At 44.1% G+C, this 12764-nt stretch overlaps 1 protein-coding gene across 1 annotated transcript; it reads left to right on the top strand.

Moving 5' to 3' along the window:
• The first annotated feature begins 2287 nt into the window (after positions 1-2287).
• LOC309518815 (5-hydroxytryptamine receptor 5B-like) lies at positions 2288-11942 on the top strand. The gene is made up of 2 exons (XM_082199326.1): positions 2288-3149; positions 11202-11942. The coding sequence occupies exons 1-2, from the start codon at positions 2406-2408 to the stop codon at positions 11532-11534; spliced, it is 1077 nt and encodes a 358-aa protein (XP_082055452.1). The 5' UTR covers positions 2288-2405; the 3' UTR covers positions 11535-11942.
• The last annotated feature ends 822 nt before the right edge of the window (positions 11943-12764 follow it).

The following is a 12764-nucleotide window of genomic DNA, read 5'->3' as shown; positions in this document are numbered from 1 at the left end:
ATTACTTATAATTTATGAAAATCTGGACCTCATCTAGATCTGTCTTCTCTCTCTCTAAATTACAGCCTTGCTCTTGAGATGCTGAAGCCGGTTGCCATAGCAACTGCAGCATGATTATCTATGACGATAAACGCAACTTTCTCAAAGGACATTAAACAGTTCTTACCGAGAAGAAAATAACAACAGTGTCCTGTGAGATGGCCTCTTGCGTAGAAAACCAATTGGGAGACTGAGGGAGAGGTGACTCTTCCACAGATGCAATTACTTCATCCCCCTCACTACAGCTAGTGCTGTTGCTCCTGTCTCAAAAGCCAGCCCTATTAAAACTGTTCTTGCCTTTGTTGTTGCTATCTGTCCCTCTAATAACCAACTCCGGTGGTTGAATGCCAACCAAGTTGGAGTCAAAACGGGGCTACTGAAAAACAAGATGGAGGAATCAGCATCTTGTGAACATGAGGGATGCAGAAGTACAGGACAGCTTTTTTTTAAAAAAAAAAACACACCATACACCACCACCAGAAGCAGGAAACTCTTTCCCCATATAAGTCCTATTGCCTTGCTGTCTTCACAGCTTTTGATGGCAATGGGTTTTACAAGTTTTGCGTCACCATGGTGGAACCTCTTCCCGCAAGAAGAAGAAGAAATAAAAGGAAAATAATCTCTCTCCATTGTGTGTGTGTGTGTGTGTGTGTGTGTGTGAAGGTGCATTGTCTAGCAGGCATTGGGTTGAGAAAAAGACTGCTTCATATGTCTTTGGGGCCTTGCGTTAACATTATGGTGCTAGTTTTGAGAATTATTTCTTTTGTAATGGAACTTTTTCGAAAAGCAGCATAAATATTTAAATGTGAAAAGTGGTGATAGCAGAGTGGCTCTGGCAGTTCAAAAGTGGATTGTTTGGATTATTATGAATTACTAAAAATCAGCTATATTTGTGGAAGTGACTTAACCTAGCCCTGCTTTCACCTATGGTCCTGCCAATGTTGTTGGCCTCCAGTTGTCATTAGCCCTCCATTAGTAGTCATTAGGATGGGTAATGGCCGGGTAGGTGGGAATTGTAGTTGGATTCTAATGGGTTATTGAATATTGCTTTATTTTATATAATTTGTTTATTTTAAAGTTATTGTAACTTTTTATATTGGGTCAGACTGTTACTATTAATGCTTGATGTTTTATTATTATTTTTATATGTGTTGGAAGCCACCCAGAATGGCTGGGGCAACCCAGCCAAGTGGGCAGGGTATAAATAAAATTATAAATTTATTTATTTATTTATTTTCCAATGACATTTAAAAGCTCACAGGTTCCCAATACCTGGATTAAAGACACTCCATGGAGTTCCCACCGTAACAGGTGAAATTACTTCTAATGTTGTTGGCATCTGTCCATCTCAGGAGACAATGGAGGAGTGTGTCTTGGGGGGGGGGGTGTGAAGTCAGGCTGTTAGAAGGTTGCAGAACCTGCTGCGGCTGTAGAGACTAATATGGGAGAGACATGTTTTGTTGCAGCTGGGGCAGATTAAGGCATCCAGATTTTGTAGATCAGCATGGGATTGCACTGCAAATCTCCCTAGGAAGGAAGGAAGCATAGGTATAGCCAGGATTTATGTAGGGGGCGGGACAGGCTTTATGTTGGAGGCAGAGCCTCAGTTAGTTTAGTATTTTTTTATGAATTTCCTTGATTTATAATCAAGGAAATTTGGTCCCCTGCCTCCCCCCACCCCCGGCTATGGACCCAATGGTCAGGGGTCCCTTTACCTTAAGCAAGCTATAGCTTGGGGCCCCGAGTGGGGCCCCCAAAACAATTTAAAGGGGAAAAAACCTGGATGTACATTTCCAAAATATGAGATAAAAAACTAATAAAATAAAACCTACATACAGCAACAGTGTTTTGTGTTGTGCAGGCTCCTATGATGTAAGTAATGGGCTCCGCCTGCTAGCCTGCTCCCTCAAATATCACTGGTTTGCTCATTTCTATATTAATTACTTTGATAAAATACATGCTTTGTTATGTGCAAATGGCTTTAGATACCTATTAGGTTCATAAATTACCATACAGCATATATTCAGCACAAAAAAACCAGCGGCAATTTGTTGCTGACAAACTGGACAGCTAGACATATAAAGCTTAGGGCCTCATCAAACCTAAATCAGACCCTGCGCGCCCCCGGGGTAGAGAAAGCAAGGCGCGCGCGGCGGCAGCAGCAGCACGTGGCGCTGGGGCAGCGGGAGCGGCCTTTCCGAAGGGGGCGGAGCGAGCAGCTGCTGCGCTTTGCGCGGCTCGGCTGCCGGCCACCTGCCCGCCGGCGGGAGTTTCCCAAGCACTTCGGAGGAGCGAGGCGCGTTGATTGGACCCGCCGCCTCCTCCGCCCGCTCCCTTTTCCCTCAGTTTGGCGCGCCGGGAGCTCTATGCGGGCGGCTGCTCTTCCCGCCAAGCCGGCCATGCCGCTGAACGGCTCCTCCTCAGGCGCCGGAGGAGCCAACCGCACCTCGTCCTCAGACGACGGCGAGCCCCTGTCCCTCTTCCGCCTGCTGGTGCTGAGCCTGCTGGCGCTGCTGACCGTGGCCACGCTGGTGTGGAACCTGCTGGTGCTGGCCACCATCGTGCGCGTGAGGGCTTTCCACCGCGCGCCGCACAACCTGGTGGCGTCCACGGCGGCGGCCGACGCGCTGGTGGCGGCGCTGGTGATGCCTCTCAGCCTGGCCAAGGAGCTGTCGGGGGGCGGGCGGCGCTGGCGCCTGGGCCGGGCGCTGTGCCACGCGTGGGTCTGCCTCGACGTGCTCTGCTGCACGGCCAGCATCTGGAGCGTGGCCGCCATCGCCCTCGACCGCTACTGGTCCGTCTCCAGGCACCTGCGCTACACCCCGCGCGCGCGCCGCCGAGCCTCGGGCGCCCTCATCGGCGTGGCGTGGGCGCTGGGCGCGCTCCTGGCGCTGCTGCCGCTGCTGCTCGGCTGGGGAGGCAGCTCGTACAGCGCCGAGCAGCAGCGCTGCCAGGTCAGCCCCGAGCCCGCCTACGCCGTCTTCTCCACGGGGGGCGCTTTCTACCTGCCCCTGGGCGTCGTGCTCTTCGTCTACTGGAAGATCTACAAGGCGGCCAAGTTCCGCGTCGGAGGCAGGAACGCCGTCGCGCCCCTCCCAGAAACGGGGCAGGTAAAGCACCGCCGGGGGGGGGGGAGGATTGGTGCGGAGGGAGGAGGGGGGTGCGACGTGGTATGTGAGGCTGCGTTGGAATCCGACTCCCCGCAACGCCTCTTTCTGGTCTGTCAGGGGTTGGGCTAGATGACCCTTGGGATCCCTCCCAACTTTTGGGCGGGGTTCGCGCGCACAGCGGGTGAGGGAACGTGAGATGCGAGGCTTAGATGCGAGGCTTCGTTGGAATCTGGCTCCCTCACAACGCCACCCTCGGATCTGTCGGGGGGGGGGCTAATGACCCTCCAACACTGTGGGAAGCGGGGAGTCGCGCGCAGCATACACAGTAGGGGTGGTTGAGCAATAGGGCGAACGGTGGGTCGGAGAAGTTTAACAAGCATGAATCTCAATCTGCGTTTCACCAGCAGGCATCCAAACAATTCAAGGTTTGATTGTTGAACTTGGCCGTTGAGCAGGTGTAGACAGCATTTGCTGCAAGCCAGGGTTATTTCGAACCAGCGCAGTTCAGACTTTGGTTTCAAAGCTCCGGAATTTTAGATCTTTTCAAAAGCAACTGAAGCTGGGAAGGAGAGGCATTCATTCGCCCTTTGGAAAAGTTGCTTCAAGCAGCCTGAAACGTCTATGCAGCCTTGAATGAAAACTTTTTTCTTTCTTTTGGAATCAAGTTTTGAAACTTGCAAGCTGAAAGATGTAAGCTGGAAATTTGCAGCTGGATGCAGCTGGAAATTCAGGGGGCCACAGTGAAAAGGGGAGGAAGTGCGTTTATGCGGAGCTTTTGCTTAGCTTCTTAAGTGTGAAGTGTAGGTTTTCCAAGCCTGCTTGGAAGTTCTGCGCTCTGCTGCGGGGAGTGTCTACCTCTGGTGTGGGGTCTGGAGAAAGTTACTCAGTGTTATTTATGCTCCGGGGTTAGCTCTAACCTTGGGAAGAGTTTATAGAACAGCTGTAGGGACTTCTGGATGTATTAGAAACAGCAAAAGTGAACATCAGGACAGAAAGGTTCAGCTAGGAATAGCTAGAGGATGAGAGTGGAGTGGCACATCTGAGATGGAAAGTAGAATAATGCAGGCATTAGACAGCCAGTGTGGCAGGATGAATGGGGAGGTGCAAAATTACACAGCTGGTTTGAAATCTGTTTTCATCTTATGTGTTCCTTTTTTTGTGTGTGTGCAGCCTCAAAAGCTGATGCTCATTGTGTGAAGAAAGAAACCATTGTAAATACAAATATTTGGTGTACAGTGCTTCTAAGGTTTTACAATGCTTTAAGATGAGGCAAATAATAAATGGTTTCCATTGTTTTATCCTTTAGCACAACCAAAGCGGAAAAGGGTTAATATTTTTATTTATACAATGCGGCCCAATTATGTACATGTTTACACAGAAGGAAGCCCACACCATGTTCAATTAAATTGAGTTTGCTGTCGTCTTCATCTGCAATCCTAAACACACAGTGCCACTGAAGGCAGTAGAAATAAATTTGAGTTAAGTATTATGCTGTTTAGGATTACGCTGTTAATCCTCAAGATTCTTTAATAGTGTCTGTCTCCCCTTTCATTTTTTTGATGGGGTGCTTTTTATTATAAACCATCTTGGGACTCATTCTTTGGTAGGAAGGGAATTACAGTGGGACCTTGGTTTACGAACTTAATCCGTCCCGGAAGTCCATTCTTAAACCGAAACCATTCTTAAACCAAGGCGCACTTTCCCTAATGAGGCCTCCCACCACCGGTGCCCTTCCACCGTCTGGCTTCTGTTCTTAGACCGAGGTAAAGTTTGCAAACCAGGACACTACTTCCGGTTTTGCGGAGTTCGTAAACAGGGCTGTTCTTAAACCAAAGTACCACTGTATCAATATCGCTGGCATGCACACATCTCCCCCAGCTCTCTGCACTGTTTTGGTGTATTGCAGAATGGTTTAACTATGTATTGAATTATTCTGTCACGCATGCTTGCTTGTGGCAAAGAGTTTGGAAATGAAGTCTTTCTCTTAGAGTCATCATTTGTCTGTCCATCTATGCATCAGCAGCTACATAACCAAATCCACCTGTGTGCATTTCTTAACTCATAGCCACTCGTGAAGATGAATTGTGGGGGAGGTAGAATATGCAGGGATGAACTTTGCATGTCACGTAAAGGAGATAGAAGAGGAGAGTGGGTGGTCAGGCCTGTTTATTACAGCCTCCTCTTTCCTAGCCAGCCAGGTGCTTCTAGAATGCCTACAAAGGGAGCTCACTTGCTGCATGGCTCTTTCGCTGCATTCCCTGAGCGCCTGGTATTCAAAGGCCTACTGCCTCTGAATAAGGAGGTTCTATTTAGCTATCATAAGGAATTGCTGTTGATAGAATTGTAGAGTTGCAAGGGTGCAATGCAGAAATCTTTCACCCGATGTGAGGCTTGAACCCACGGCTCTGAGATTAAGAATCTCATGTTCTGCCGACTGAGCTATCCATATTAATATGTACTACCATTTCTCATGCTGGTCACAGTCTCCATACCATTGAAGTCAGCAACAAAAGTTTACATTGTCTGGGCTTGATCTTCAGTGCCTGTCGTTTCAGTTCATAAATGATCCCAGTTGATTTCCCTATAGCTTCCTTGCATGGCTTGATGTGAATGACTGTGACAGATTCCAGCTTTAATTCATTCAAGTGTGCCCAAAATCCATGGCAGCAATTTCTGGGGGTGGGGGGTGGGGTTAGCCATGTTAGTTTGTTGCAGCAAAAAGAACAATGAGACTTGTAGCAAATTAAAGACTAACAAAATGTATCATTGCATGAAGCTTTTGGTAACTATAGTCCACTTCATAAGATGCATGAAGTGTTATCTTGAGCTACACACACACACACACACACACACACACACACACACACACTAGTTTGTGAAGACAAGAAGATGGAATTGTTTCTTTCCGGGGGATGATGACTGTAAAACTTCTGACTTTTTTAAAATTGCATTTCCTATGTTATTGCCTCCATAATTTTCAAGTTTGCAATCATTTGCTTTTTTTTGTAGGCAGAGAAAGAACTTTGATAGATACCATTTTTTGTGATATTAAAAACAAAATTTGTATAATGCTGTGTCTGGAAATAAGATACACAGACACAAGAGAATGTGTGCGCACACACATACTGAAATTTGAGAGTGCAGTCCTTGGGATTAAGCCCCATTGAAAATTAGTGGGACTTATTTCTGAGTAAACATGCACCACGTTACTAATGTTTTGGTAAACTGCAGCTTGATGTGTCGGACAAAAATCTTCATTTCTTAAGGCAAATACTTAATAGTACTTGAAAAATACTTCTTATCATATTAAGCAAGGGCGGAGGGAATTGTGGATCGTAAACCCCAAGGGGCCCTTAGATCTTCATCATGTCACCATGTGGGAGGGGAAGGTGCAGCAAAGATAATGGTGCTTCCTTTATTAGATTAGTGTATTATCATGGTAAAGCTGTTGCGTGTTTTGCAACTTTCAATTCATCTGAATGTGTGAATTGGCACCTGAATATAACGGTTACATTTTGGGGAATGCACATACAGATCTAGTTGTTGCAAGCAACAGCAGGTTGCTACTCACATTTATGTCAAAGTAACCTCAGCTGAATTAAATGGGCCTTTCTTCTATGTAAATTTGGATAGGATTACAGCATAAGTCTCTTAGCATCCTTGATTAGGAAAGCGCTCCACTATCCCCAGTCCATTTTCCTTTCTTGATAGGCAAAAGGTCCTTATATACAGTCCCAACCCAAAATGAATTTCTTTATTTTAAGCCTGTCTTTTTATTTCATCGTGTGCACACCATTGTCTTGAAACCTTTCTTTCGTGCTTGGCTTTACAGTGGAGCAGTTTTAATTATAACTAACAATGCCAGTAGTGGTTAAGAGCGGTAGTCTCGTAATCTGGGGAACTGGGTTTGAGTCTCCGCTCCTCCACATGCAGCTGCTGGGTGACCTTGGGCCAGTCATATTTCTTTGAAGTCTCTCAGCCCCACTCACCTCACAGAGTGTTTGTTGTGGGGGAGGAAGGGAAAGGAGAATGTTAGCCGCTTTGAGACTCCTGAAGGGGAGTTAAAGGCGGGATATCAAATCCAAACTCTTCTTCTTCTTCTTCTTCTACTGATGCTTCAAATGAGCAGAGTGATAGTCACTGCACTCTCTTCCAGTGTGATCAAACTTGCCTGGGCAAGGACTGCGAAGTTGGGTTCTTCATTTTCCTGGTATTCTGATATGATCTATGAAGGAGATTGATTAGTCACATTCAAGATAGAAATAGGTTATTGACGTTCTGCACATTTTTGCAAATATGTTTGTTGGAGTTCTTTATTCACTGTGTCCTTGTTTCAATATTGAAATAAAACATAGAAGGAATGGACAAGCGATAAGAAACATTGAGCCAATGTTATCTTTTTGGGAAAGGAAGAGGTGTTGTGCAGAGTTAACAAGACTTGGGGTACCTGCAAGCTATCGCTATTTCACAGGAGTGGCTCAAACACACATAGGAACTTTAGGCTTGCACGTTTTAAACGGATTAAGGAGTTCTATTGCCCTAGTGCAACAAATCCACTTAAAAAATAATAATCCCCAGACTTTCTACTGTTAGGAAAGTGACAGGGAAACACAATGAAAAGTGTTAGATGAACAATTGATTAATGGGGTGATGTATAAAAAGCCTGCCAGCAAATCAGGAATGCAGGACAAATGCTCATTGCAGCAAACAAATCGGAATGAATGCTCAATAAAGACAATATAATCTAATCTCCTGATTTGTGCAAGCAAATCATGATGAATGCTCAATAAACAGGTTGTCTGGAGGGGGCCCTAATCTTTGCACACAGGAAATCGATTCAGTTTTTTGTTTGTTTGTAACTGTTTGTAACCCTATATCTGCTTGGAGGAATGGGGGGGGGAGGCCCCCTTAAATTCAGTAGGCCTTGCACATGCAACAGAATTAGGACATAAAATGGACAATATATTTTGTTTTAATGTAGTCCCACTGCCATCAATGGGATCACTACAGGTAAGGTTGCTAGCAGGATAAGGTTTGCTAACATTCCTGGCAATTAATCATCTGCAGGGACAAGCCTTTTATGTTAGGATCAAAGTAGACCAGGGTGCTCAGTTCTGGTTGCCAGGACTTTTGATGCAGGTAGAAGCAAATACAAAGGAGAGGAGGCTGCAGGAAAGGGTCCAGGATGACAGGAAACACCTGAAGCAGCAGGAAGGAGAACAAATCAGCGAGGCAGACTATATTTACTGCATGTCCTGGAGGCAGTAAAGTCTGAAGTGAAACTGGCAGGTATACTCCCAGCCCCACTTACCAATTTCTGTTACTATAGCAATTTCGGTTTTTCCCCTGTGCAAGTTCAACAGAGAAGCATTTGCTTAGGCTACTAATATAGATCCAGGGCAAAGATCTGTAGTCATTGATTTATTGGTTGAGAATCATGAGAATAGTAATGCAGAGGAGCAGGAGGAATAGGCAAATAAATGCCCTTCTATTTCCTAGCATAGGTTTCAGAGTCATGTCTCTCACCTGTAGGAAAAGACTGCACTATCCACCCTGATGACTGATAAGTTACTTTTTGCTCACACTTAGCCTTTCTGGGGCTGCTACCCTCCTCTCATACTAAAGAGGTTCAAAACAGTCAGGCCCTTACAGATGGAACCCTGAGTTGGGCAAAGCAACATTAAATGCCTATTAATTTCTCACTTCAGTGATAATGATTATGTTTTGTCCATTCCTTTGTAGTTGGATTACTGAATAAAGCTGAGGACAGACAGACAGAGCATTCTTTAGGCCAGAGCAGTCCCAGAAAGAGCTGTACCTCTGGGTCTCTGCTGTTTGTCAGTAAAGCCTCATACAAAGAGTAAGATCCAACAAAGGCTTCTCCTTACTACCCTGCTGCTTCCCCTACATGGGAGCATCTCCAGCTGATTTGGTGGGCTGAAGTGGGAGAAAGACCAGACGTCCCACTGCATGAGTGGATTTCTGTTGCACAAGCATGGGGAAATCATTGGATGTCACCCGGAAGCCCTTAATTGGAGCTGGGTTCAGCACCAGAGCTTCTCCTCATTACTGTTCATCAACCAGTATCAGGCAAGTCCTGCAGTGCTGCTGCTGGTGCTTGTGGTTGTTTTAGTTTTCCAGTAACATTTTCCAGCAATATTAGCCATTCAAAGAGCAAACAGATGGGGTCATTCCAGTGTTGTGTGTATGATTCAAGTCAGAGGGTGCAACATTTTGAGGCAGACTAGTCTATTCTTTTTTTTGGAGGGGGACCCACAGGGAAGGGTTAATTGATTAAAAAAACCAATCTTTCTGCTTTCTCCTGTTGATGTTAGCCTCTGCTAGATTAAACCACCCTGGGCTCTCATGTGATGACGGTCAGTTCAAAGACATCTAGCAGTGGAAGAACGGGATAGAACCCATCTTGTTCATTCTATGGTTTTGTTTTTTTTAATATTTATTAAAGTTTAAACATTACAGAGAAGAAAAATAAAATAAAAGAGAAATAAAAAAGAAATACAAGCAATAAACAATTACAAAGCCTCAGAAACAAAAATAAATACAGTAATACAAAACATCAAAAATACAAAAAAAGCAAAAAAGAAAAAGCAAAATCATTTAAGGAACCCAAAAAAAGAACAAACAAAAATAAAAAGAACCCCGTATTCTCATATCCTTATCTTTCATTTGCTTATTTCCTCGACTTCCTCACACCTCCTTTTTTGTATTCTAGTTCAATTAATTATTCCAGCAAGTTCTTTCCCTCTTTCTCAAATTTAGTTCCATAATTTATCTGAACACATTTTAGCCTTAAATTTACCCCTTTACCCAATATCAATCTATTCATACTTAATTCTTTATAGTATTTCTACTAAAGTCATGTAGCTTCTTTCCAGCATCCTTCTAACATTCATTAATTTTAGAATATTTCTGTAAATATACTTTAAATTTTTTCCAATCTTCTTCCACCGACTCTTCTCCCTGGTCTCGGATTCTACCAGTCATTTCCGCCAATTCCATGTAATCCATCAGCTTCATCTGCCATTCTTCCCTGGCAGGTAGGTCTTGTGTCTTCCAATGCTTAGCGATAAGTATCCTTGCTGCTGTTGTGGCGTACATGAAAAAAACTCTGTCCTTCTTTGGCACCAATTGGCCCGCCATGCCCAGGAGAAAGGCCTCTGGTTTCTTTATAAAGGTATATTTAAATAACTTTTTCATTTCATTATAGATCATCTCCCAGAATGCCTTAATCTTTGGGCATGTCCACCAAAGGTGAAAGAATGTACCTTCAATTTCATTACATTTCCAACATTTATTATCGGGCAAATGATAATTTTTTTCAAGCTTGACTGGTGTTATGTACCACCTGTAAATCATTTTCATTAAATTGTTCATTCTATGGTTTATTCCATTAGTTATTGATGCTGCTGTAGTGCCCTGTCTGTGGGGTGTGTGTGTGCGCGCGCTTTGGACAGGTGGATACATTTCTATAGGTTAGAGGAGAGAGGGTCAGTTTTCCTTTGGCTCTCCCATCTAGCCAAACGTTGGATCACTCTAACAAAAGTGCCAAACAGTATGACTAGGATTTTTAAAAGCCCATTTATGTGCAGATGTTCACCTGGAGACATTGCCATTTTTGCTTTCCTTGTGTTGCATCAGATGTTACTTTGCACTGCTTGAGAGCAAGGGGAATAGGTTTAGGGCAGAATGGCTTGAAAGGCATAAATCCATGCACAAGACCTCACCAGCCTTTGGATTCTGACTTATTTGAGGTAGTGACTTATTTGAGCAGTAGTTTGTGCTGTATGTTGCAGGAGTGAATAACGGGGCAACGTAGTTCTGTCCTGATCTTTATTTTTCTTGCCTCCCTCCACCCTAGCAGAAGTCTTGCAACACACACACACTGGTTGAAGTCTAGAGTTTGGGCTTGGGCACAGCTGGTCTGTCATTTGAAAAGCAGTGAAGGGGTGTGTGTGTGTGTGTGTGTGTGTAGAAATCCTTTACTTAAACAAAACTGTCTTGGTAATAATTCCTGTTTGCTTTTATGTCAAGGTGAAAGAAGCTTCTCATCAGCCGCAGATGGTGTTTACAGCTCGTCATGCGACTGTCACTTTCCAGACAGATGGAGAAACATGGAGAGAACAGAAAGAGAAGAAAGCGGCTATGATGGTTGGCATTTTAATTGGTGTGTTTGTACTTTGCTGGATTCCCTTCTTTGTCACAGAACTAATAAGCCCCCTCTGCTCCTGCACCATAGCACCAGTCTGGAAAAGCATCTTCCTCTGGCTTGGTTACTCCAACTCCTTCTTCAACCCTCTGATTTATACAGCTTTTAACAAAAACTACAACAATGCATTCAAGAGCCTTTTTGTGAGGCAGAGGTAAAAATAGCGATAGTGGAGGGGGGGGCATGGCTGCCAGACCTATTGGATTGTACTAAGCTCATTTACGCAAATTTTGTTTGCTAGGTAATTCCGTTTGCATATTTCGCTTGACTGTGGGAATTAAGCAATAAGAACGAGTGATATATCAGAAACATAGCCCATTACACACCCTCCATTGCATTGCAATGCAGCCCAGTTTTCTAGAGAAGAAATCTCTAACCATAGCAAAAGTCCTCCTGCCCAGTTGGCTGCAGCTCCCTATATGAAAGGGAGCAAATAATTTCAAGAAGCCCACTCCGATCACAATTAAGCCTGTGCAACAAGCTGTCCTGTGTTGCCTTGTAAAGGCTTGACCGTATTTTTAAAGTTGTTCTGCTCATTTGCCAACGGCCAGTTTTAGTGTCATCAATAACTTTTACTATGAAACATTTATGGCGGGCGTAGCAAGGCACCAAAAACAAGAATTCCAAGAGTTACAAGGCACTACAATACACAGAGCCTGGAGGTAAGTAAAGTGTCAGCAACAAATAAAACCCCTAACAGTATTTGTTTGCTTTAGTAATTCTTCAGATATGAATCAGGATAAAGATCATTGACTGCTAAGATACAAGAATCATTGAACTTGGGTGGCTGAACTTTTAAAACTTTTAATCGCAGCAAAACTGAGCAAAAACAATTATGTGAAATGGCACAAGGAAGTGTTGGGTTAAGGTAGAGGATGGAGACAATTTTCTGAAGACTACAGCAGGGGAGCATTGAAACTAAATTCCCAGCCAGCAAGTCCAGAGCCTTCCATTCAAATCAGTGGTTTTGGGGAAAATATAGATATGTGGAAACTTTCCTTTAGTAGCTGCAAATGACCCTATTAACTGGACTGGATTTGTCTACATGCAGCCAGCATGTGTTTTATGTCTTAGCCCTGTTACCAGTGCTAAATGCATTTTATGGGGAAAATCATAACTCTGAACATTGAATGGTAACTGGGGAGGACAGCGTATCGCTCTGCAAAGAGCGGAAAACATATTGCATCAACTGATTTCCTTCAGAGTCATTTAGTGGTTACCACCATACTTTGGCAAACTCTTGGTGTACTTTTCTTCCAGAAAAATATTAATGTGTATTTAATTTACAATAAGTGCAATCTTTTCTTGCAGCATCACACATATGTTTTACTATGCTGGGATAAATGTGGTAATGCTCTTTTACTCAGCTGCATGTTCAGCTATTACCT

The sequence above is a fragment of the Podarcis vaucheri genome, assembly GCF_965113315.1.
Source record: "Podarcis vaucheri genome assembly, chromosome: 1".
Lineage (NCBI taxonomy): Eukaryota > Metazoa > Chordata > Lepidosauria > Squamata > Lacertidae > Podarcis > Podarcis vaucheri.
This window is presented reverse-complemented; position numbering and strand designations above follow the sequence as displayed.